This window comes from Caloenas nicobarica, chromosome 22 (assembly GCF_036013445.1).
Source record: "Caloenas nicobarica isolate bCalNic1 chromosome 22, bCalNic1.hap1, whole genome shotgun sequence".
In the NCBI taxonomy this organism is placed as follows: Eukaryota; Metazoa; Chordata; class Aves; order Columbiformes; family Columbidae; genus Caloenas; species Caloenas nicobarica.
This window is the reverse complement of record NC_088266.1, coordinates 2624140-2647311: the sequence shown is the minus strand read 5'-3', so window position 1 is coordinate 2647311 and position 23172 is coordinate 2624140. Positions and strand designations below refer to the sequence as shown.

The 23172-nt window shown below is 51.4% G+C and overlaps 1 protein-coding gene across 1 annotated transcript; it reads right to left on the bottom strand.

Moving 5' to 3' along the window:
- Positions 1-598: 598 nt before the first annotated feature.
- NBL1 (NBL1, DAN family BMP antagonist) lies at positions 599-12556 on the bottom strand. The gene is made up of 4 exons (XM_065650222.1): positions 12377-12556; positions 2714-2908; positions 1978-2089; positions 599-906 (listed from the first exon to the last, which is right to left on the bottom strand). Exons 1-4 carry the CDS (start codon positions 12397-12399, stop codon positions 652-654), a joined length of 585 nt encoding a protein of 194 aa, XP_065506294.1. The 5' UTR covers positions 12400-12556; the 3' UTR covers positions 599-651.
- Between the last annotated feature and the right edge of the window lie 10616 nt (positions 12557-23172).

Genomic DNA, 23172 nt, shown 5'->3' with positions numbered 1-23172 from the left:
GCGGTTCCCAGCAGCCTCACACACACAGCCCCAGAGGCACATCCTGGGGCAAAACGCTCCCCAAGAGCTAAAACAAGAGGGGGTTGGGGTTGAATTAAGGTCCAGGAGGAACGGTAGAGTCCACGCGGAGCCCCTGTGTCCTTGGAGGAAGAAGGGATGATGCTGGTCCTGCACACCCCGGGGGAGATGTGCATCTCCTGGGGGACTGCGGAGAGCTGACCCCTTGATCCTCCAGCCCAGCTACGAGCTGTTTACAAGGGAAAAACCCAGAAGAACCCAGCAAAGGCTCCACAGCCTTCGGGAGCCACCAGACAGCCCCTCGGGAGCCCAGCTAAGCCGAGCTTTGCTCTCAGCCAAACCCTCGTCTGGGTTCCCGCTCCTCTCAATATATTATTACTATTATGTCCAAGTAGTTTTGCATCAGAAAAGCCCAAACCCTCCTCTCTTACCCCACAGCTTCAGTCCCACCTTCACCCTCTCAGCCCTGCTTGTACCTCAGAACGTTCCTCCAGCCCCGGGGTGTCACGGAGAGCAAAAGCGTGAGGGCAGCTACTAGACAGGAAAAACTCCACCACCCCCCTCCCTCCCCAAACCCCGGCCCTCTCCCTCGCACACACCCCCTGCCCGCAAGGACAGTCCCTAAGGGCCAGGTCACTCCTCGCCCTCCTCCTCGTGGTGGTGGTGGCTGGAGACAGGAGGTTCTTCCACCTCCTGTTGGTGGTGGCCGTAGTGGTGGGGGCTGGCACCTTCAGCGGGCATGTTCTCCTCGGCATTCAGGTAGACGTTGAACAGGGCTCCCTCGTGGCTCGGCTCCTTCCCACAAGCCTGGCAGCTACAGTGAAGTATCTTCTCCACCAGCTTGTCCACCCTGGGGATCTCGTCGTTGCCCGGACAGTCCAGCGTCACCTGGGTAGAGGGATGAGGACACAAGGAGTGAGTGCGAAGGCCCGACACCTCAATGGCCATCCTGCTGCGGGTGGTCTGACCTGCCCCGTGTCCTAGAATCACAGAATGTCCTGAGTTGGAAGGACCCACGAGGATCATCGAGTCCAACTCGTGTCCCTGCACAGGACACCCCACAGGTCACACAGTGTGTCTGAGGACGTTGTCCAGTCTCTTCTTGAACACTGTCAGGTTGGGGCTGTGACACCTCCCTGGGGAGCCTGTTCCAGTGTCCAGCACCTCTGGGTGAAGAACCTTTTCCTCATGTCCAACCTGAACCCTCCCAGCACATCTTCCATGTCCTGCAGATTTGAGGTATTTTAAGGCAGATGCGATGGTTCTCGATCCATATAAACACCTCTTCACAGTCGGTCTGCAAGGCAAGAGTTCTCTGGGAACATCTCACAAGGTCACAAGCCGCAGAGACCCAAGGAAAATGTGGGACACTGTCCCCAGGCACTACTGTCAGTGATAACTGCAAAGGCCACCCACAGGACATGTTGCTGAGCATCTCGGATCATTTGGACCGAACCATCTGCCCAAATGCTGGAGCTGGAAGCCAAGCAGAGAGCTGGACCCAGCTCTGCAGGTGTGTCCCAGAGACAGGGTTTATGGCTCAGCCAGGAGCACCAGTGGCATGAGGCTGTGACGGTGACCAGCAGATGGGCTGTGGGAAGCACTTCTGGACACGGAAGGCAAGAACTCCCAAGTGAGAGGAGGTGACAAAGGGAGCGGTGAAGAGAAGAGGCAGGAGGGATGAGCGCAGGGATGAACAATGCAGGGACTGCTGGGGGACACTTCTGCAAACACAGTGACAAACCATCGCTCATCACAGCAGTCACGTTGCTCCAGCAGCGCCTTCCACCCAGACAGCTCAAGGTAGAGTCACCTGAGACACACCCTGGAGGGAAACTACGAGTGGGGAGACCTCAGGGAAGGAGAAGAACTTGCCCGAAAGCGGTGGCAGAGCTGAGAGCCCCTGAGTGAGGCCATTGCCGGTGCAGAGAGGGCGGCGGGGCGGGCTGGGATACTCACGATTTCCCACATGGACTGGGCCGGCATGCAGGAGTCACAGTGAACCAGGGACTCTGTGGACTGAGGGAAGGTGTTGGGGACGCTGTAGCTGAAACACTGTCCCAGGCAGGCCCTGCAGAGACAACAGGAGGATGGCGGCTCAGGGGAGGTGCCTGCTCTTCCCAACAACCGCGGAAGATTAGACCTTAGAATCACAGAATCAATTTGGCTGGAAAAGCCCCTCAAGATGACCAAGTCCAACTGTTCCCCAGCCCTGGCACTGCCCCATGTCCCTGAGAACCTCATCTCCGTCTGTCCAACCCCTCCAGGGATGGTGACTCCAGCACTGCCCTGGGCAGCCTGTTCCAATGCCTGACAGCCCTTTGGGGAAGAAATTGTTCCCCAGATCCAACCTCAACCTCCCCTGGCACAACTTGAGGCCGTTTCCTCTGCTCCTGGCGCTTGTTCCTGGGGAGCAGAGCCCGACCCCCCCTGGCTCCAAGCTCCTTTCAGGCAGGTCAGAGATCAGAAGGTCTCCCCTCAGCTCCTGTTCTCCAGCTGAACCCCCAGCTCCCTCAGCCGCTCCATCACACTTGTGCCCCAATCTCCTTTCACCAGGACAGGCAAACAGCAGCCGGGCAGGGGCAGGACATTGTGCTTGGCTTCTTGTGCAAGTGACAGTCCCCAAAGCCACCCCAGTGCCATCAGCAAACAGAAATCAGCTGCATCCAGCTCTGCCCCGCGGGTGGGTCTGTACCTGTTCTGGATGGACTTGGACTCGCAGCCGCTGTGCCCCACGATCTGGGTGATGTTCTTCGCCTCGCACCAAGCGCTCTTGTCCGGGAAGAGGGCGAGTTTGTTTATGGGGGGCGGCGCGGCCAGGAGCAGCGCTGGGAAGAGAGCACTGACCACCAACCGTAGCATCATGGCCAGCTCAGCCAAAATCCTACAACTGGAGACAGAGACCAAAGCGTTAGCAGGAAAGAAAACAGGCGAACCAGCCCACTCCTCCAGCCCCATGGCAGTTCTCAGCTGCAACAAGGACAGGTCCGTCCTCCCCGTGTGCTGGGGCTCGGATCTCCCTCCGTGGCCAGGGAGGCTCCCGAAACTTTGCACGGGGAGTGGGACGTGCTGCTCTGCCCCTTCCCTGTTCAAAAACCAGCGGGCAGACACCCGCATGACTTCTCCCAAACTTCGTGCCAGCAGCAACGGGAGGCTTTTCATCATTTCCCACCCAAAGCCGGGCCGGGAGAAGCTTGCAAAACAAAAGCATCATTACCACGGGCCGAGCCAGATCGGAGAAGCGGCAGACTGCAGAAATGTTTTTATCTGAGGAAGAAGCACGCTTTTCTCCCACCTTAGAAGCCAGAGCCGGCCTTGCCAAACACCTTCCCATAGAAAAAAGACCACGTTCCCAGGCAGGAACGGCTTTCCGGGGCAGGAACCCCGCTCTGCTCCTGGCAGCGCGCAGCAGGTGTCGCTGGAAGGCAGCGGCAAGCAGCGAGATGTGGAAACCCCCAATCCAGAGGCTAGAAACCCACAGAAATAACCAACACCGCCTTTATTTTTTTTAACAGAGTCACGCCAATCCAGCAAGCGGTTACTCTGAGGATGGGAACTCAAGCCTGCAGACAAGGGGAGTCCTTTTAATCCCAAGTAGGAACGTTGCTCGCAGAGGTGGTCGGCCGAGGAGGTTACTAACCCCTCCGAGAGATCCCACGCATGTTTTCCGTGCCGGCTCGCATTATTCTCGAGCCAAGGTGCCTGCGTTAACACTCCCAATCACTGGGGAAAGGCAGATGGAAAAGCATCATAGAAACAGGGAAATTTTTTCCTTTGTGAGGTTTGGATGGAGTCACAGCGAAAGGCAGACATTTATACTTTCTAAAATATTTGTTAGAACCATATTATTAGTTATTTCCTTCTATTTATTTATCCAGACGAAGATCCAAAGCCCACAATGGAAAGACTCCTGTTGTTTCCCATGGCCCAGCCCTCCAACGCTTGCTGGGGAAGGAGAGGAGAAATGTCATGTTTATCATACGCTGCTGTCAGCTCTGTGCTGGGGACTCCCAGCCGGGCGTTCCCCCCCGTCTATCTGCACAAAATTCACCCCCACAGCAATCCCAGGGGTCAAAATCCCCGCACACAGACAGGTTTGCAAGTCTTGCTTTGAAATAAACAGAGGGTTTTAGCCCCTGAACTTGCACTGCCATTCACAAGAGCGGGATGGTTAAATACATTTGTCCTGAAGACAACTCTTAAGCCTTACTTCTGCTCCCTGAATTTTTTTTTGTTTGTTTCAGTACGGGAATTCTGCAATTTCTGCTAAGAAGTACACGGCGAAGCTGCACACGCTCGGTTTGCTCGGTCTTCTGAAACGAGCATCACTCATTCCTCAAATGCCAGCGTCTCCGTGCGGAGGAATCCTGCTCCCAAAGGCAAGTCCGAGATCAGAGCTGGGATGTGACCCAAACAGCAATCGCGACCCCCCCAGGGAACAGCCGAAATTCCTCTGGAGTCAGCACACAAGTTCACTTCCACATGCCTGATTAGGGAGCAATTTCCTTCTTTCCAAAGAAAGGTGGTGGCTGTTTTTTTTTTCTTTTCCCAGGTTTCTATGCATCTCTACCCAGGGGCAAAGAGGCAAAAAATTCTGTTTGCACTCACAGCCTGGCTTTCCCGGAACCTTTTTCATTTATTTTCCTGGAGGGAGGTGTTCAACAGAGAGGTGTTTCTGCAGCAGACCCATCGCCAGAGGCACGAGGGATCATCTCTCAGCATCTGGGCTCCCGTCCCGCTCCGATACCGAGAGGAAGACGAGCGAGGTCGTGCTCTGCTAAAGCACAAGCCCTGGCCCAGGTTCAGAAAAGCACTTAAACAGATGCTTAAGCCTTCTCCTTCCCTGAGCAGGGATGTCTTTGTAACTGGGGCCCCCAGTAACACAGATACTGGTCCAGTTTGCAGAGCAGTCAGTGGGAATCAGGTACATGGACAGAGCTGGAGAAATTGCAACTTTACTCCATTCCCAAAGGCATTTGGGTGCCAAGCACAGATTTTAAGCCATGTCCACATGGTGTTTTCCTTCTCTCAAGAATGCCCTGGAACCCACAGGGCCACATTTCTAGTAAGGACCAAGGTTTATGATTCTATTTTATGATTCTAATCTATGATTACGCCAGTGCTGAGGAAAATATCTGATGCAGCCGAGTTTGGGAGGGAGCTGGGGCTGGAAAGAACCCGTTTGCACCCGCGGCGTGTTTGCTGCCATAGCTCAAACCAGTCATGCGAATGGAGCTGCCACTAAAACCATTCATCTGACAGCAGCCACAGGGTCGGAGACAAAAGCACCGTGTTCCTTCCCCTCTCTCCCCAGCTGGGAAGGGGAAAACGGAAGACAAGGCACCCGGGCAGGTTTGCAAACTCCCGAATAAATAAAGGCATCGAGCACATTCCTCCGTGACAAGCTAAATTACACGTTGCAGCCCCTCAAGAGCAAGCGTGTGCACCCCGGCGCTGACCCCAGCCCGGCTCTGCCAGCGGGAGCAAGCGCTTCCCCGCACACAGGGGCTTCTTTCTCTCCTCCGCACCAAAAGCACTTTTTTTTTTTTTTTTTGCTTTTTTTTCCCTGCTAGTCAAAGCTTTTCAAGCAGAAAGGTCAGCTGGGTTCCGGTAGAGCCAGCAGCCCGGGAGGGTCGCCCCCCTGTCCCTCCAGAGGGAAGCACACGGCAGCTTCCTCCGCCGTCCCTTCAGCAGGCGTTTGAGAAATTAAACGACTCAGCCCTTGAGCCTGGCACATCCCGGGCTCCCGAGACAAACAACTTGTCAGCTGCAGCCCTTTTCCAGCTTGTCCCCATGGCCGAGGAGCTGAGGGGCAAAATGTCCACGGTTGATGGGTCTCAGCTGGACCGGCTCAGCATCCCTCATGTCAGGCTGGACATGAGGAGGGAATTGTCGGCCCTGAGGGTGGTGAGAGCCTGGCCCAGGTTGGCCAGAGAGGTGGTGGCTGAAGCATCCCTGGAGACATCCCAGGCCAGGCTGGACGGGGCTCTGAGCAACCTGAGCTGGTGCAGATGTCCCTGCTCATGGGCTGGATGAGCTGGGAAGGTCCCTCCAACCCAAACTATGCATGATTCCCTGATTTTGTGATCGCTTCGAGGCTTCTCCCTGCCCCGCCAGCAGCAGATCCTCCCATAAGCCCGGCTTTGGGATCCGGTGGTGGCACGCTGATGTTTTGTGTCACCTACAAACGCTCCATCCTCCCGTCTCAGCAGTAACGGGGACTCTCATGGGTCCCACAAGCAGGACAGTCGCAGCCGACGCCTGGAAGCAGCTGGGAAAATCTACATCGTTCCATAGCCTGGAGGACAATGACGGGAATTACCTCGGAGGCCACGTTCCCACCATCCAGCCCACAGCTGTTCCCAGCCATTTAGAAACTAAACACTTCTGGAGGAAAATAAAAAAGATCTAATCAGTTTTACCCTTTTTTTTTCCAGTGGGAAGTTTATACCATAATACAAGACAAGCCTGCAGGTGGACATGGAGAATATTTCACGAGTAGTTTAATACATTTATAGGTATTTTTCTTATCCAGGATCTTGCAATTTTGCCAAACACATAAAACCACAGACACAGGTATATTGTGCTCATGGCCACACACGCAGCATCCCAGGTTCCGAGAGACAAGAAACCCCCAAGCTTTACAAACAATGCTCAAAGCCTGTGAATGCAGCACAAAAATATCATCGGCTTCATGATTTAGTTGAGAAAAATGAGGTATGAAGCCAGGAAATTGCTTTATCTCAGCGCCCGGAGCAGCAATTCAAGTCCTTGTGTGAGATGCATGAGGTCTCAGCAGAGATGGACCAGGTGAAGGTTCCAACTCCTGGTCTGGGTCAGAGCTGGGACCTCCACCTCCCTGTCTGTCCTCCCTGGACAGACGGACGCCCTTCCCACCCAGCCCGGCTCTGCAGCTACACCCAGCTGCCAAGAGCAACCGCAATCCAGCGTTAGACGTAAATCCCAGCAGCACCAGGTCTTGGCTTTGTGGCCAATTAGTTATTTGTGCCGTTTTGCTCAGAAAATCGCTGCACGGCGCCGCCGAGAGAAGACCCCAAAGACGCGCTGCCGAGTGCGCTGCTCCGTGCCTCAGTTTCCCTGCTTGTAAGACCAGAGACGGAGGAGCTCTGTATTCTGATGAGCGCGGGGAGAATCAGGAAAACACGGGGAGGTTTTTGGAGCAGCGTGGGAGGGGAGGGACGGCTGCCAGGAGCCCTCGCCCCACACGATGTGGGGAGGCGGGAGTCACGCCGGGACACGGGGTGCGGGTGGGGGTCACCCCAGGACACCGTGCTGCAGGGCAAGGGGGGACGATGCCCAAAGAAGGATCATTCCTGTGCCGGGAGGTGGCCAGGAGCGATCTCTGTCGCAGGTAAACGCTAAAATGCAACCGATTAAATAGGCACCTAAAAATAAGCGAAGCCACGGTAAGTGTCTGATTTGGTGATAACTGGAAAGAAACGTGTCTGTCCCAGGAAGATCCAGGGTATGGCCCTCCTCAGACACGGGATCTTGTCTATACAGTAACTTCTGCAGTTGTCTCCTAGGAATCTCAGCTCAAATATTTGCTTATACAGAGCAAAAAAATACCACAGGCCAGCAGTAGGAAAAGTTTAAATCTAAAGTGGGAAAACCTGAAAACTCACTGCGTACTGAAAAAATATCAAACCAACTGATTTTATTCAATATTTGCCCTTATTCAATACTTCACCCTTTTTAAAAAAATTTGCGTTTAGCTAAAGCTTTACATTTTTCAATTTGGTTGCAAAAAATACAAAGTGCAGCATTCTTTAGGGGACTCTGCTGTTGCGCCTGCAATAGCCAAAATCAATCTGCTCAATGTCACGACAATATCGCCAGGGGAGAGGGAAGATAAATATGCACTGAAAATGTCTAGAGGCAATTCTTCAGGAGAGCAAGACAGATGAGTGCTTAACTGGACACAGGAGTCTTGTCTGAGCCGAGAGCTTCAGCCTCGCTTTGCTGAGCTGCAAAATCCGCGAAGAAATCACAAAAAATAAAAAGGGAACTACCATAGGAAGACGTTTGATATTTAACATGCACAAGAACCAATTCTTTTCGATAACGGAGCAAAAGCTGTGTCGTTTCTCACCGTGGATCTGGCTGTCCCTGCTCCTTTCAAAAGCAGGAGATGTTAGAGCTTCTCTTTCCGCAATGTATTAATTTGCGCTCAAGCATGGCTGGGCGACTCACAGAAATAAAGCAGAAACAGAGAGAAGCAGTGCAGCGTTTTTAAAGCCCTCTCCCCTCCCCACTTTGGCCAGAATTTCAAAAGACTTCGGTACGTTGGGAGTTTCAATCTGGCTTCTCAACCGTGCACTGAGCACTCGAGAAACTCATTTTGTGCAGCTGGAAAAAAAAAATCCAAGCTGCTTTACCTACAAAAGTCATTGGAAAGCTCCCTATGGACTAAGCTAGGCTTAGAATGGGGTCCTAAAGGAGTTCTGCTGGAAAAGGGACACACTAATGGCCTGTGCAGGAGGCAAGAGTAATGTAAACAGTTTCTGGTAATTTATTTCAATTGCTCAATTTCTTCAGCATTAAGAACAATCACGGCTGGGAAAATGCATCAACCTAAAGCCCAGGAATATATCCTGGTCCCACCCCACCCTCCACTCCCTCTTTTCTTCAAGCACCTGCTCAAAATGTGGGACTCTGCAGCCCCTAAGAGAAAGCAATGGGAGGAAGGGGACCTGGAAAATAAACCTCCAGCAGTTTGGGGGAGCAATGGGACTGGGGCAACTGGGGAAAGACCCCGCGCAAGGAAGGACGAGTCTGCAACACGCTTTGGCTTGAAGAGACCCCAGCGGTGGGTCGTACCCGCGTGCATCGTAGATAATATGAAAAATAGGCACTTGCAAACACAGCTGTTCGCAGCGTTGCAGCCAGAGGCTTCGCTCGCATGTCTGGACCTGAGCAAGACTCTGCTCTCTCCTGCCTTTCCCCCGGAGCCGGCGTTTCCCCCGCAGAGCGGGCAGAGCCCGGAGCTTTGGCCACGCAGGAGGAGCAGAGCTGGCCAAACGCGAAGCCAAAACCCCTCCGGATAATAAATCCCACGCGATAACAGCGAGAGCCACTCTCCAGCTGGGCTGCTCGCCGGCTCTGACCCCTGCAAGCGGCGCGGAAAAGCGTCTTTTCCTCCTCCACAGCATCACTAATCGAGAGCCTTGACCACTACCGCTCTCCCCAAAGCACCTGGCTGGCTCCCACTCACACCACTTTTCCTCTTACAGCCTCTCCCCTCCTTTTTCGGTGAAAACAGCTTTCACGGGCAGGCGGTAAAATCCGCACCGCCTCCGGGAAGGGTCCCAAGAGCCGTTCGCCTTTCCCCGCGTTTGATTTGCAGTGATTTCCCCCGGGGACGCTTCTCCCAGCAGGCCCAGTTCTGCTTTCACTTAAGAGTGAGGTAAACTGGGACCGGCTCCGCCGAATGACTCCGCTGGTGCAAATGAGATCAGAATCTGGCACCGCTCGTCTTACTCAAAACAAGCATAACTGGAACCAGATAAAACCAGTTCCAGTGCATAGTGGCCACCAGGATTATTATTATTTTTTTTTTTAATTTTGCGCACACGCCGCGTTAAGGCCATCCCGCAGTCGGAGACGGGAGTTGTCTCAAACGCCAGCCGCGCTGGTTTTGGGCTTTGCTCGGCCGTTCGTTACCAAACTTGCAGAAGAAAATCAAGCCCCACGCAGCGGGGTTGCGCTGGCAGGATCAGATTCCCAGCTGCTGGAGCGAGAGGTGGGAAGAAGGAAGGAAAAAGGGGTTTGCAGCTGAAGCTGTGGATCCCCCAGTGACAGTTCAGGATCCTTCCTACCGTTTTCCTCTCCTTTTACACCCGTTTGGGCCACATCCTGGTCCCCACAGCAGAAATCCAGTCACCTTGAGTTCCATTTTGCCCTCTTTTTATCTCGGCTTTACACTGCACCAGTCTTCTCAGTTTTGGCGACATAAAACCCAACGTCTGTGTTATTTACCCACAGCACTGACTGCAATCTCTCCGATACCGAAGCATAAAAACACACGGCACTGCAGGGCCGGAGGCTTTTGGGGGTAACGTAACAGCTCGCGGCCCAGTCGGTATTTTCAATCGGTACCAGACGTGTCGGGCCGGCCCTCACACTTGACATTGAGACAGTTTCTCCTAAAGCTGCAGGTCTGGGCCCTGCAACCCCAATGAAATCGAACCGTGAACGGAATGAGGGTCTTTTCCCCCTCTCCGGACAGGTAGTCTGAGCTCTGTAACACACAAGGAGGTTTAAGCCAGATCTGAAACAGTGCCCCAAAGCCAGGGCCCGATCCTGCCGCCATTTCCAAAGCTCAGCTCCGAAGGACAGTGTTACTGGCCCAGCCCAGCTCCATAACTGGTAGAAAAGAGTTGTCGGGTTGCTCCGTTCCCACCATCCGTGCGAATTTACCCCCAGGAAAGCCGCGGCCCCCACTGCCCTGTGTTGTTCCCCCCCTAAACAGAGAGAAACAAAGGTCTGTGCCAGCGCTAACGGGAGGCGCGCAGGACAGACCACCCCTCGCTCCCACCCCGGTCCTCCCCCAAAAGGACAATTTTATCAGCCGCTCACGTTTTTAACAGCCTGATTTGAGCGGTTGTGACGTTTCTTTGCCCTAAGCCGTGCCAGACCCGCCAGCATTCTGGTCCTTGCTTTATCCGGGGGACCTCCAAGCCTGGGTGACTACAGAGAAGGGTTTTTTATTTCCAGCAGATTTAAAAAAAAAAAAAAGAGCAGAAGCAAGGCCCTGCGGTTGCTGAAGCTACGATATAGGAGCTGGTGAAGGTGTTGCTAACACTTTAATGGGAACGGCACAGAGCTCGGGGAAAAATAACTGCCCAGGAGTTTACTCGGCTTCTCGGGCGGGTTTCCCACGACTACACCAGCTTAACGCGACCTTGGCGATGCCAACGCACGCCGCGAGCAGAGTTACTCCAGCACGGGCAGGTCTTCAAGGCTACTTTAAAAGCATTTTGGCTCAGGGCCCAATCCTGCACCTCCTGGGCACCCAAAACGAACTCCAGCCTGACTTTTCCTTGCTCCAGAAAGACGACCGGGGCGCTTTGCTCGCTTTTTGCAAGACCGCAAACTCCCCAAGCTGGAATTTAGTGCAGAGAGGTCAAGCCAAGAGCCCGGATTCTTCTCAGGGCTGTTTGCAAACACTTGGGATTTTTATACTGAAGGCAAATTCCATTTCCCATCCTGCCGTTTGCAAATTTGAGGCGAGCTGCCTTTTTCGAGACGGGAGACTGCCTTCGGAAAGCAAAAGTGCCCATTGTATAGAGCTGATTTTTGGATGGTTGGATATTGCGAAGAGGACATTAAGTTTTTAGGCTAAAAAATACAAGGGGAAACCTGGGTCTAACCCTATCACTAGGATCTTTCCCAGTTGTTTCAGTAGGGTGTAGATTTTTCCCCAAAAAACCCGCATGGCAAAGCTGTGGTGCTCCAACTCCACAAACACTTTGCACATGCTGAATTTTAAATTTGATGGGGTTAATCCTATACATAAAAGTTATATTGTGGAGCAGAGCATAAATTTGTCATAAGAGTGCCCTTGTAAGAGGAACATTAGTAGGCAATAAGGGATTGTCCGGATCAACTTTAATGCAGCCTGAAAACGAGCTAAAGCATGTTCTGTCCCCCGAATATCTCTCAGAGAAAAAAAAAAGAAATCCCCGCTGGGCAGAAAATGCAGAGATTATTGTATATAACAAACAAGAATTGCTGATACTATGTTACGACTCAAGAAACAGGTAGTGCTATATTGGATATAAGTCTTTGTAATATTCCAGTAAGGAGAAAAACTATTTGCAGGGTATAAGGATGTAAATTCATCCCCAGCACAAACTTTTCAAGTAGCAAGTTCACTGCCTTGCCACCGTGAAAATTTCCTTCCTTTATGATACGCTACACGTTCTTTGGTGTTATGGTTAATCGATACACCGAACGTTCCTGTTCTTTCCTCTGCACTTTTGTTTGAAACTCAAAATAGATGGGACGGACTCTGTCCCACAGATGTGCACTGATACAGCGCGGCTCCCCATATCCTATTCTTTTATTTTATTCGAGCTAAAGCGGCGGTGGAAATAGTTTAAGGATTGCACAGCAGATCCGCCCCCCCCTCGAAAGTCCGCCTCATCTGCAACTAATTTCTGCCCGTGGCAATATTCTCATCCTCCCGACCATCAATCACCCGAGGGGGGGGGGAAAGAATGGGAGCGGGGAAAAAAAAAAAAAAAAAAAAAAGAAGCGGAAAATCTGGTGCGGAGAAAAAGCAGCCGGGGCGGGGGAAAGCGGGGGGGGAGACACAAAGCCAAGGGGTACTCACCACCCAGGAGACGGCGGGGACATCCCATGGGGGTCCGGGGCCGCGGGCGGGCGGCTACAGCCCCGCGGTGCCCGGCGGTGGCTGCCGCATCCTCGGCACCGCGGCCCGCGGAGCGGAGCGGGGCGGGCGGGACCTGCCGCCTCCCTCCCCCCGGTGCCGGGCTCCGGGCGGTGCCGCCGGCCCCGCCGCTCGCGATTGCACAACCGGGACTGGGGCGGGGGGGGGAAGAGAGGAGGGGAAAGGAGGGAGGGGAGGGAGGAGGGAACGGGAGGAGGGAGGGAGGAGAGCGGCGGGGGCAGCGCTTGCCCGCCCCGCCGGGGATCTGCCGGTTCGCGGAGCTCCGAGCAGCCCCTCCGGCCACCCCCTGTTCACACAGCTCCGAGCAGCCCCTCTGTCCGCTCCCCCTGTTCGCAGAGCTCCGAGCAGCCCCTCTGTCCGCTCCCCCTGTTCGCAGAGCTCCGAGCAGCCCCCCTGTCCGCTCCCCCTGTTCGCAGAGCTCCGAGCAGCCCCTCTGTCCGCTCCCCCTGTTCGCAGAGCTCCGAGCAGCCCCTCTGTCCGCTCCCCCTGTTCGCAGAGCTCCGAGCAGCCCCCCTGTCCGCTCCCCCTGTTCGCAGAGCTCCGAGCAGCCCCTCTGTCCGCTCCCCCTGTTCGCAGAGCTCCGAGCAGCCCCTCTGTCCGCTCCCCCTGTTCGCAGAGCTCCGAGCAGCCCCTCTGTCCGCTCCCCCTGTTCGCAGAGCTCCGAGCAGCCCCTCTGTCCGCTCCCCCTGTTCGCAGAGCTCCGAGCAGCCCCTCTGTCCGCTCCCCCTGTTCGCAGAGCTCCGAGCAGCCCCTCTGTCCGCTCCCCCTGTTCGCAGAGCTCCGAGCAGCCCCTCTGTCCGCTCCCCCTGTTCGCAGAGCTCCGAGCAGCCCCCCTGTCCGCTCCCCCTGTTCACAGAGCTCCGAGCAGCCCCTCTGTCCGCTCCCCCTGTTCACAGAGCTCCGAGCAGCCCCTCTGTCCGCTCCCCCTGTTCGCAGAGCTCCGAGCAGCCCCTCTGTCCGCTCCCCCTGTTCGCAGAGCTCCGAGCAGCCCCTCTGTCCGCTCCCCCTGTTCGCAGAGCTCCGAGCAGCCCCTCTGTCCGCTCCCCCTGTTCGCAGAGCTCCGAGCAGCCCCTCTGTCCGCTCCCCCTGTTCACAGAGCTCCGAGCAGCCCCTCTGTCCGCTCCCCCTGTTCGCAGAGCTCCGAGCAGCCCCTCTGTCCGCTCCCCCGGTTCACAGAGCTCCGAGCAGCCCCTCTGTCCGCTCCCCCGGTTCAGGGAGCCCCGGACACCCATGGCTCGGCGGGGCAGCCCGGGATGGGCACACGGAGCTCCGGCACCAACCGATGAAGCCCCGGCCAAGTGCTAAAAAGGACCCGGTGGGAACACATGGCCCTAAAAACGAGCTGACTACAAAAGCGAAGCTGTGTCCGAAGGTGGTTTCCCAGCGTTTGCTTCTGCAGGGGCATAAACAAAGTCCGGATTTGGCTCCCTGAACGCAAACAGCTCTTATTTAAACATAACACTCGATAGAGAAGGCTTGGGGTAGAGTCCCAGCCGCAGTGAGGGCTTTGGGAAAGTTCTCCTCCAACACCAGAGACAGCTTTAGCTCCTTTTTTCTTTTTTCCTTTCTTTTCCCATCCTCCTTTTCTTCTTCTCTTTCTCTTTTCTTTCTCTTTCTTTTCTCTTTCTTTCCTTTCCCTTTCTTTCTCTTTCCCTTTCCCATTAAAAATCCAACGGCCAAACCCAATCCCAGTGAAACCCCTTTCATAACTATCTTTTCGGTTAACGATAATAGTCGGAGACGAGAAGGGCTCTGTTTCTGCAAAGGTGCAATTAATCTAATAGAGGCCTCCACATTAAACACTGGCACGGCGCTACCCAAATCCAAAGATACCTGTGAGGCTTGGATGGGTTCTGCTGGTTCCTGTTTGGGTGAAGATTTGCATAGAGATCAGAGCAGCAGGAAGCTTGGTTCCAACAAGAGACACAGGAGCAGCCTTTTACCGTGACTGCGTACCCCACGGCGAGCCCAAATTCCAATCTCCCAACATTTTCACCCACTGCTGAACTTGGGCTTTTGGCTAATCTCTACCTGCTCCTCATGGCCAGCATGACCAGCAGAGAGCTCCCACCTGGGAGGCTGTTTTATTCTGAATAATATAACGAATGAAAGAGGAGATGTAGAGGCTTGGAAGCAAGTTCTCGGGTCTATGGATAAATGAAGAAAAATAAGATGTAGATGCCAGCAGCTATGAAGCAACAGACCATGGGCATTAAAGTGAGATACACCCAAGTGTATCAGGTCCACGGTTCAGTATTTCGATGTTTTTTGCGGGATGCTCGGCACTGGGGTGAAGCGCCAGGCTTCATGCAGAGATGTGAGCCAGCATGTAGTTCATTCACCGCTTCCTACTATTCATTCGTGTTCCAGTTCTGTAAATAGCCAAGGAGCAGAAAAGGGAAACACGGCAATCTGTAAATCTGGGGGTGGGGAGGCACGAGGAGCAGAGCTCAGGGTTTCTGGTGCCAGAAGAAAGAGGCAGAGGTGCTGTGTGACAGGGCAGGCTGGCCGGAGGATGAAAGAAGCTGCCGAGAGGCTTGTCAAAGCCTTGGGCCAACACTTTTCTCCTTCCTCTGTGGCAACGCGGTATCGCGGCCAGAACAAGGAGGGAAGACCTGATTTCTGCAGATGTCATTTGGACAGACACTGGCTCCGGAACGGGCTAAAGGCAGCTGGGAGCAGATGGGGGGAGAGCAGGGACGCAACACCGGCAGGAAAGGAGCCGTCCTTACTGGCTATAAGAAGCAATATTCCAAATAATTCAAGAAACCAAGGCAGCCTATTCCCTAACAGCCCCTAGCCAGGGGCACTGGCTACAGCAGCATTTTTTCCTCACTTGTTCAGCAGCTCCTGCTCCCTGCAGGCTCTGGGGACCTTGCCGCCTGCCCCTAAAACATCCGTGCCAAACCACGCTGTTGTTTTCATGCCGAGCGGCGTGACACGTGGGTTAGTACGACACAACTCTTACCCCTTGACGACAGCCCATGTCATCAGCCTCCTGTTTTCCACCGCAGATAGACACGATATGAAAACACAGGTGCAGAGTCTTGCCCAAAATGTCCCTACACTTCCCTGTATCTTCCTCCTGAGCCCCTTCTCTTGCTGCTGGATCACCAAGGGGTTTGTGCACTGAGACACAGCAGAAACCTGCTCTTTGGTCTCTAGGATCTTCCCTCCCTCACCCGCTGTTGCTGTTTTGGGTCTGCTGACAAACACCCACAGTGCCAGGGGCTCCCCGCTTGTCAGGACAGGACTGGGAACTGTGGGCGTGAGAATTAAAAGGGTGGATTTGTAAGTTAAAAATAAAACTATTCTTTTTCTTTGGGTCTTAATGCAGATTCCAAGGCTCCTTGCCCATAGCTGGATGCTAGGAAACACATGCGGGGAAAGGCAGCTGGGAAAAGAGCGAGCGAGGGCTGTGTGTCCATGAAGGGCAGGGAGCAACGAGGGGGGAATTATCCTTCACCCATCCCCACAATGCTCCGTCTCTCCCCCAGCAACGTGTGTTTTGTTCTCCAGCCCCGTGACACACCGCAGAAGGTCCAGAGAAGCGCTCCCAAGGGCTAAACCCCCTGGCATGACCCACAAGGGACTTGGAGACTGACATCTGGGGCTGCCATGGCCACACATCAGTCAATTCATTCCACGTCTCGTCTGCACAAGGGTACCAAGTTGTATTGCAGTTCCCTGGAATAAAGACTGGTTTATCAGCTGCCTCCTCTCACCAGACCATCGCCTGCTGGAGGTGAACTACTTTTTGGTTCCTAAATAAACCCTAAGACATTTCCAAGAGAACAGCTATGGACACACACACCCGAGGACAAGGGAGCCGGGCTCGTGTCAGGAGACAGAGGCAAAGGTTTTACTGCTAAAAAAGGCTGGGGGGTGATTTCCCATCATCAGTTCGGGTAGATGAAGGGAGAGGACAACGGTGGCAGGTCCATCCTCCCATCGCCGCCAGCGTGCGACAGGAGCAATCCTTACAAACACCATTCCCGCTTTTTATAATAAGATTCACCCAAAGCACCCTTAATACAGCTTAATAACATACCGAGAGGTAAGAAGAGGCTGGAGGGGAGGGTTCAGCCACAGGAGGAATTTGAACCAGCAACCTCCATCAGGCCACAGCTTTAGGATAACAGGTTCTGGATCCCTTTGCATAGGTAGAGCGCAAAGGCACACGTCCTAGCGGTAATTTGGCTAGCAGACTTGAACTGCAAAGCCTGACTTGCCCGGCCATGCGTGGAAAGCGAGATCTAGGGACGGACCTGGCTGGCAGGGACCGTGCTCGGTAGTAAAGGGAAAGGATTTATCATAGAGCTCATTAGAAAACATCTGGGCTCAGCCAATGACCTGGAATGCGACTCGGCAGCGGGGCGCTCCTCTCTTTTTGAGTCCCGAGAATGCGAGCTCCCGCAGGGTAAGACTCGAGCCAGCTGTTTCCTCTAATCCCATCAGTCTTGCCTTCGACAGGGGTCCAAACAAGAAAGTCCCGTTCCCTCCCCTCGGTGACTGGGATTAGTGGTTTCTCTGTAGTGCCGTGCCAATGCATTTTGGGGCCCTGGGGCAGCAGTAAAAAAAAATGTACCCCTCCCATCTCTGAGCAAGTCCAAGTGTGTTTAAGCACTTTATTTTCCACCTTGCCCAATCCTTCCTGCTCCCAGGCACTCCAGGCCCCTTCGTCCCTCCCTCTCTCACTTCCCCAGCGACTCGGGTCATGCAAAATCCTCCTCCTATTCAGTTTGTGGCTGCAGGGGCAGTTTCTATCAGGGAGGGCTGGGAAAGAAGCTGTCGGGCTTCATTTGCAGGTGCCCTCTTCCCTAAGAGTTCAAAGAGTTTTTTCCTTTCTACTTCAAAAATACCAGCTTCCTCTGACTCCATTACAACCGGCTAAATCCCCTCTGATAACCATCTTATTTGCTGCTGCACGACTTCCCCCCGCTGCAATGCCTCAGATCCTCTTATTATATTAATTATTTTTCTTGCATTGCTGCTTGAAGCCCCCAGCCAAGCTCAGGGCTTCGTCACAATAGGTGCTTGTATGTGTTTAGAGACAGTTCTGGCACCGAAGCGCCTACAAACTGTCAACCGGCAGCACGAACAGAACGTCCACATGTGTGCAGGGAACATTTTGCACATTACCGAAAGGAAACCAGCACCCGCCTGAACTGGGGTGACTCAGCCCGGGCCAAAATTGCGCTGCTGTTGCATAGGAAGAGGCTCATGCACAAACCCTGTGGCTTTTCTAAAAAAGCGTCCAAAATCAGAAGTCTCAAAGCGCCAGTTGCTGAAGTTCTGCTACTGCAAGAGAACGTCAGCGCTTTTTAAAACGAGAGTAACAAAGAAAAAAGAATGTATGTATGTATTCACTAAAAGATTAAACTCCTCTGCTCCTACTCCCCTCACTTTACAGAATACAAATGCAAATATAATCCTTCAGGTGATAACATGAATTTCATGTTTTACAAGGTGTGGTTCCTAAAATCACAGAAATGTGGGACCTTGAGAAATCTGCTTTCGTTGCCTGCCTCTCCTCCCACCCTGAAGCAGGACTGTGATTTCGGAGTTTGTGAAGCAGATAATGCTATTGAATCTGATGAGGAACTGAATGAGAGAGTCTTAGCTTAGCACTGCTTTCTTGATCGTGCCGAGACATCCATGCTACCACTGGAGCAATTTTTCGTCATCCGGTTTTAATTTGGGTAACAGGGACTGCCTCAGTGGCTGCTCCAATGTATGACAAGAGTTAACACTGGAGTCTCAGTTAAATAATTATAGGCTCATCCTGTGCTCAGAGGAGTCACAATGACCTGCTCTCGATCCGCCAGCCTACCTCTATTTATACCTAATAAGGATATAAAATCCACAACTTAGCAGATAGTAAACTAGAGCCTCCCGTAAGCATGTCGCCTACTAGGATGCTCCCCAAAGATTTAAGGGAATTCTTTCTCAGGCCTTTAAAGAACCCAGTAAATTCACTGTTGTGTCTGATGTGGTGTAGATAGCAGGACTATGCGGACTTTCCCATTTAGTCCCAGCCCAAAAACACCCCTGCAGTTCCAGCCCTAGGCTTCCATCCATCATTTCAAGATGCATTTATTGACATATGAAATACTCCGACGCTCGACAGATTAGCTACGAAACCATGTAATCTTCAGAGACAATTAAACCAAAACCGGGCCCCATGCCTGGAAAAAGGAGTGGGGAGAAGAACGTACCATCAGCCGTTCCCTCAAACAAAACAGAGGAAAACAGCCCAAAAGGGAGGAGCTGGAAGAACAAAGCAGTAATGATCGGCATAGAAATAGGTTGTCTTACATCTGAGAACCACACCAGGGACTTCTTCAGGGAGTGTCTAACAAACAGGGTCCTTGAGCCGAAAACTTTCTGCATTTAGTTCATACCAGATGAAGTCACGAGACGGACACCAGGAGCAATGCAGACAACCTTTGTGGCCTTGGAAGTTGAGGAGGATTTATGGCCAACAAGAACAGTTAGATCATCTGATACGAATCCATGTGTGTTACAGGTCATTTGGTTTGACCCAGGTGGAGCACAGTAACTTAAGACATTAAGAGTTGAAAAATCCACCCATTCCTCTAGTAGCTTATCCCAGTCTCCCTGCTCATAATTCAGGGCCTCACTGCTCTTCTGCGTGGGTCAGGCTTCGGGCTCCAGCCATTGCTTCTCATTATTGCTTTCCCTGCTGGCGCAAACCTTTTGATTTCTGGGTTTTCGTAAGCCCTAAATCCTTGCAATCTCTAGGTATGATCAGCGTTTGTTGTGCCTCAATGTCAAACTTGACATTTGATTATATCAAAAACTATATTGCTCCACTTGCTTTTTCATTTGCGTAGCATCCCACCAAATAGCAATTGGTTGCTTGCCACCAGTTTTATATTTACTTCCAGATCATTAATGAAAATGACAGATAATACAAAGCATTATACTGATTCCTGCAGGAGACACGGCATCCACAGAACTGAAGTGTCACTGTTTTGCAAATCAGACATGAAGCCATTAGGACATGAAATGATTTTCTTCTCCTGTGGCCTCAGTCAACCTTTGAACATAGAAAGAGGCTGCTAAAGAGAGAGATTACACAACGCACGGCAGTTACCTGCAGCCTAAGCCTCTTTTCCCCTTACTCCATTGGTAAGTACAGCCCTTTGTCCCTTATTGTTCTGTGCAGGAGTTTGGTGACAGAGAAACAAGTGACTGTAAGAAATGAAAGGGCGGCTATAAAGTGTAGAAACACTCCCCTTCCACAGCATCTCTCTACCTTGTTTGAAACACTCCCACAGCACAACTTTATCTTGTTCTTCCAGCATCTTCAAAGAGCAGAAACCAAAGTATTTTGTGAATTGTGGAGTGTGATTTAATCCAGCACAGATGAGTAATGAACTGTGGGGTCCCAGAATATATGCTGACTGTACAGAGCTGAATTTTAACCAGGAATTAAGTAGGTTTTAAAGCCATGACGAAGTGGAGTGAGTATCACCATTTCCACTTTACAGGGGAGAAAACCGAGGTGCTGCCTATCACAACTGGGCTCCTAAACCCTCAGGGAACGCACGGCTCATGGGATTAGTAATGGTTTGGGGTTAAGCTGTTAGTCACTCCTAACGACTTCAAGTTTAGCACCAAGGGGGAGGAAGAATACCCTCTAAAACTTCTAAAAAGAAACACACTCCTTCATACAACAGGAGATTTATGAACTGAATTTGAACTGGTAAGGGCATGACCTTTTCTAGGAAGCGGCACACACTCCTAACCCAGAGCTGGAGTCATTACAAGCAGTACTAATAAAGACTACAGATGAAGAGTGATTTATTAGTCACCAACAACGTTCTCAGCATCTTTATAAGCTACAGGAGGTGGGCATCCACCACCACGAGGAACATCCAGCTCTAAATAGCTAAGAATGCTCTACAGCTAAGTGCTGACAGCCAGAAGTCACAAGAGAAACAGCGATCCACAGCTGAATTTCCATAAACTATGTTCCCATTTAAGTTTCAATCTCGGTTAAGCATTCCACTGTGGGTGGGCTATAGGCTGGACTCTCGGAGCCGTTAAGACACAGTGTGCATTGCATACAGCTGCCTACTGGAGCCAGCGCGCCAAAATTTGCACCAGTTCCATTTACAAAGGCAAGGGCAGGTTGGGAGATGAGGAAAAAGTTTATTTCTTACCGCCAGGATGTGTGTGGTAGGGGGGAAAAGCAACAAAACCCAGGCAGCTCAGGGCAAAAGGAAAGGTCAGCAATGCCTCGCTGGTTCAGAACACTGCTGAAAAAAGTGGTTTTCCTAACAGGTTACTGATTATTCTAGCTAAAGTGTAAGAGCTAGACCTCGTGGTAGATCCCTACCACAACTACAGTCTCTTTTAGTCCACTCGTGCACTCACTGCTCATGTTTGCAAACAACACCTCTGTGATTTCTTTTGTGTTGCTCCAATAAAAAATTTCTTTTGTGTTGCTCCCAATAAAAATACCTGGAAAACCAATTCCTTCTCCTTGGAGAATCACCTGTGTGAGCCGCCTGGAAGAGCTGAGTTACACCATCACTGCTGTGTTTCCAATACTGGAATGATACTGTCTCCTTGCTATTCTCCCTCTATCTTGAGCTGTTACCTAAGTTCATATTTAAGGTAGATCCACAAAGGCAGTGACTATCTTTCGGTGTTAAGCTTATGTTACACCTAACACAGCAGTGTCCTGTTCCATGAGATGCAAAGAACTGGCAAGACATTTCTGTATTTTCTCTCCTTACCATATTCAGATTTACACTAAATTCAATATTGAGGATCTCAGTGTTTTACACCTATTGGCAATTCTATAAGCAAGCACCTCCTGGACAATAAAGGAGTTCCCTCCCAGACTGATCGCTGACCTTGGCCACAGCTTCTCCCATCATTAAAATAGGAATTAAGAACCTTTCTACCTCTGTTACTACCATGTTTAGTTTGTTGCTTCTCCAAGGCAGAGACTGGTTTTTATTTGTGCGTACAGCATCATGTACAGCAAGGTCCCGATCTTAGCCAAGGCTCCTCGGCGTGATTGAAATACAAAGAAACGACGGGATCTTGATCAAAAATGAAGAACTCAGATAAACAATAGAAAAGCAGCTTGATATTTTTTTTTGTCCTGCAGTCTCTGCTTTTCCGAGCCTTGTTTATTCATCTCGAAGCATCAGCAGACATTTAATCAAGCTGTTTAGAGGCAGATTTGTGGCCAGTCAAGCACTAAGGGAGTCGTTAAACACTCAAACCCAGTTCTATTCAGCAAACAGCTCTTTTGTTTTACCTGCCTAGATAGTGGTATGGTTTCTTTACTCACTGTATACTCACCATTTTCCTATTAAAATTGCATCAGGGTGATGCAGCAACTTCTCCATTAAAAGCTCTCGTGAAGTTTTGCGTAGGGACACCTGACTTTTTCAGGCCTATCTTGTTTGCACTTTTTGGTACCGATCCAAATCATGCTATGGTTAGACGAAGCAATGATTTCAGCAGGCTTAAGAAAGAAGGAAAAATGTGATAGTTTCCATATGAGTGTATTATACTAAATTTAACATGCCTTTTGGTACTTAGAATTTCCACTTTTCCCTCTTCCATTTATGTAATTAGAAATCAAGCAGCAGGAAACCGTTCCTATTCCAGCCCCAGCTGGGAACAGTACAGTCTCATTGCCATAGAGGGAAACGGGAGACTTGTCCTCACCAGGAGATATTTTGCACAGCTTACACAGACAGGTTCAAAAGTAGGTTTTGAATAATACAGCTTTAATTAAAGCAAAACAAACATGAATACAGGCCCGTTATGTGCTGGTTATATATGCATATATATCTCAACACAAGCAACAAGCAAGGCAGCTGTGAAAAACAAAAAACTTAAAAGAGCAGTGACAAAATTTAATTTCCGCTTTTTAGAATAAAATTGTGCATTTTTTCCACACTCACCCCAGTGAATTTCATTGTAATGAGCAAGAACATTTGTTCTGATTATTCTCACTCTAGCAATAAATGACACATTGTGAATGGGTATCTACCTGGGTACCCTCCGAGTCCCAGGGCCAGAAGAACCACTTGATCCCAGGTCACAGTAGATCATATTGAGTAAGAATTAACTTCAGAAGGTCATATGCGACAGAAAGCAGGGCATACCAGGGCAGGACGACTCATTACCAGGGACACTTAATAAAAATGGAACCCCCCTCATGGCCCAAATGACACAGCGGTAGCAAAAGCTTTTTCTGCATGTTGACTGTTGTTATACCCAGAGTTGTTTGCGCTTTTGGTTGTTTCTTACCCAGGTTGATGCTCATCTCTCCAGCTGAACCCGCTGGCTTACCAGACTGCTTAGCATCGCAGCACACACACACAGAACTCAATAAAAATACTTTCCAAACCACAGCGGAGCTACGGCTCCAAAGTACATAGTTCAAATTAAAAATTGGGGCCAGATAAAATGATTCAAAATTGGGAAGAAAGAAAGAGATCCTGTTTCCAATATGCTGTTTTGACCTGACAGATGAATGCAGTCCGGCATGGGAGGAGATGGAAAAACAAGGACATGCTCAAGCAATGGTCCTGGATGGTACCGTGCTTTGACAGTCTTTAATTTTGTTCTGGCATTAAAGCTATTTTATTTCAGAAGTCCATTGCTCTAGGCGAGCTCTTCAGCTTCTGTTGGCTCTGGGCACGGCTCAACGTGTTTCT

What these genes read in the sequence shown, in the direction of transcription:
- NBL1 (XM_065650222.1), bottom strand. Translation starts at nt 12,399, where the DNA reads ATGTCCCCGCCGTCTCCTGGGTG. An exon ending in TCCCCGCCGTCTCCTGGGTG is followed by an intron (nt 2,909 to 12,376) that starts GTGAGTACCCCT and finishes CTCTGTCTCCAG; the next exon opens with TTGTAGGATTTTGGCTGAGC. An exon ending in TCCAAGTCCATCCAGAACAG is followed by an intron (nt 2,090 to 2,713) that starts GTACAGACCCAC and finishes TTGTCTCTGCAG; the next exon opens with GGCCTGCCTGGGACAGTGTT.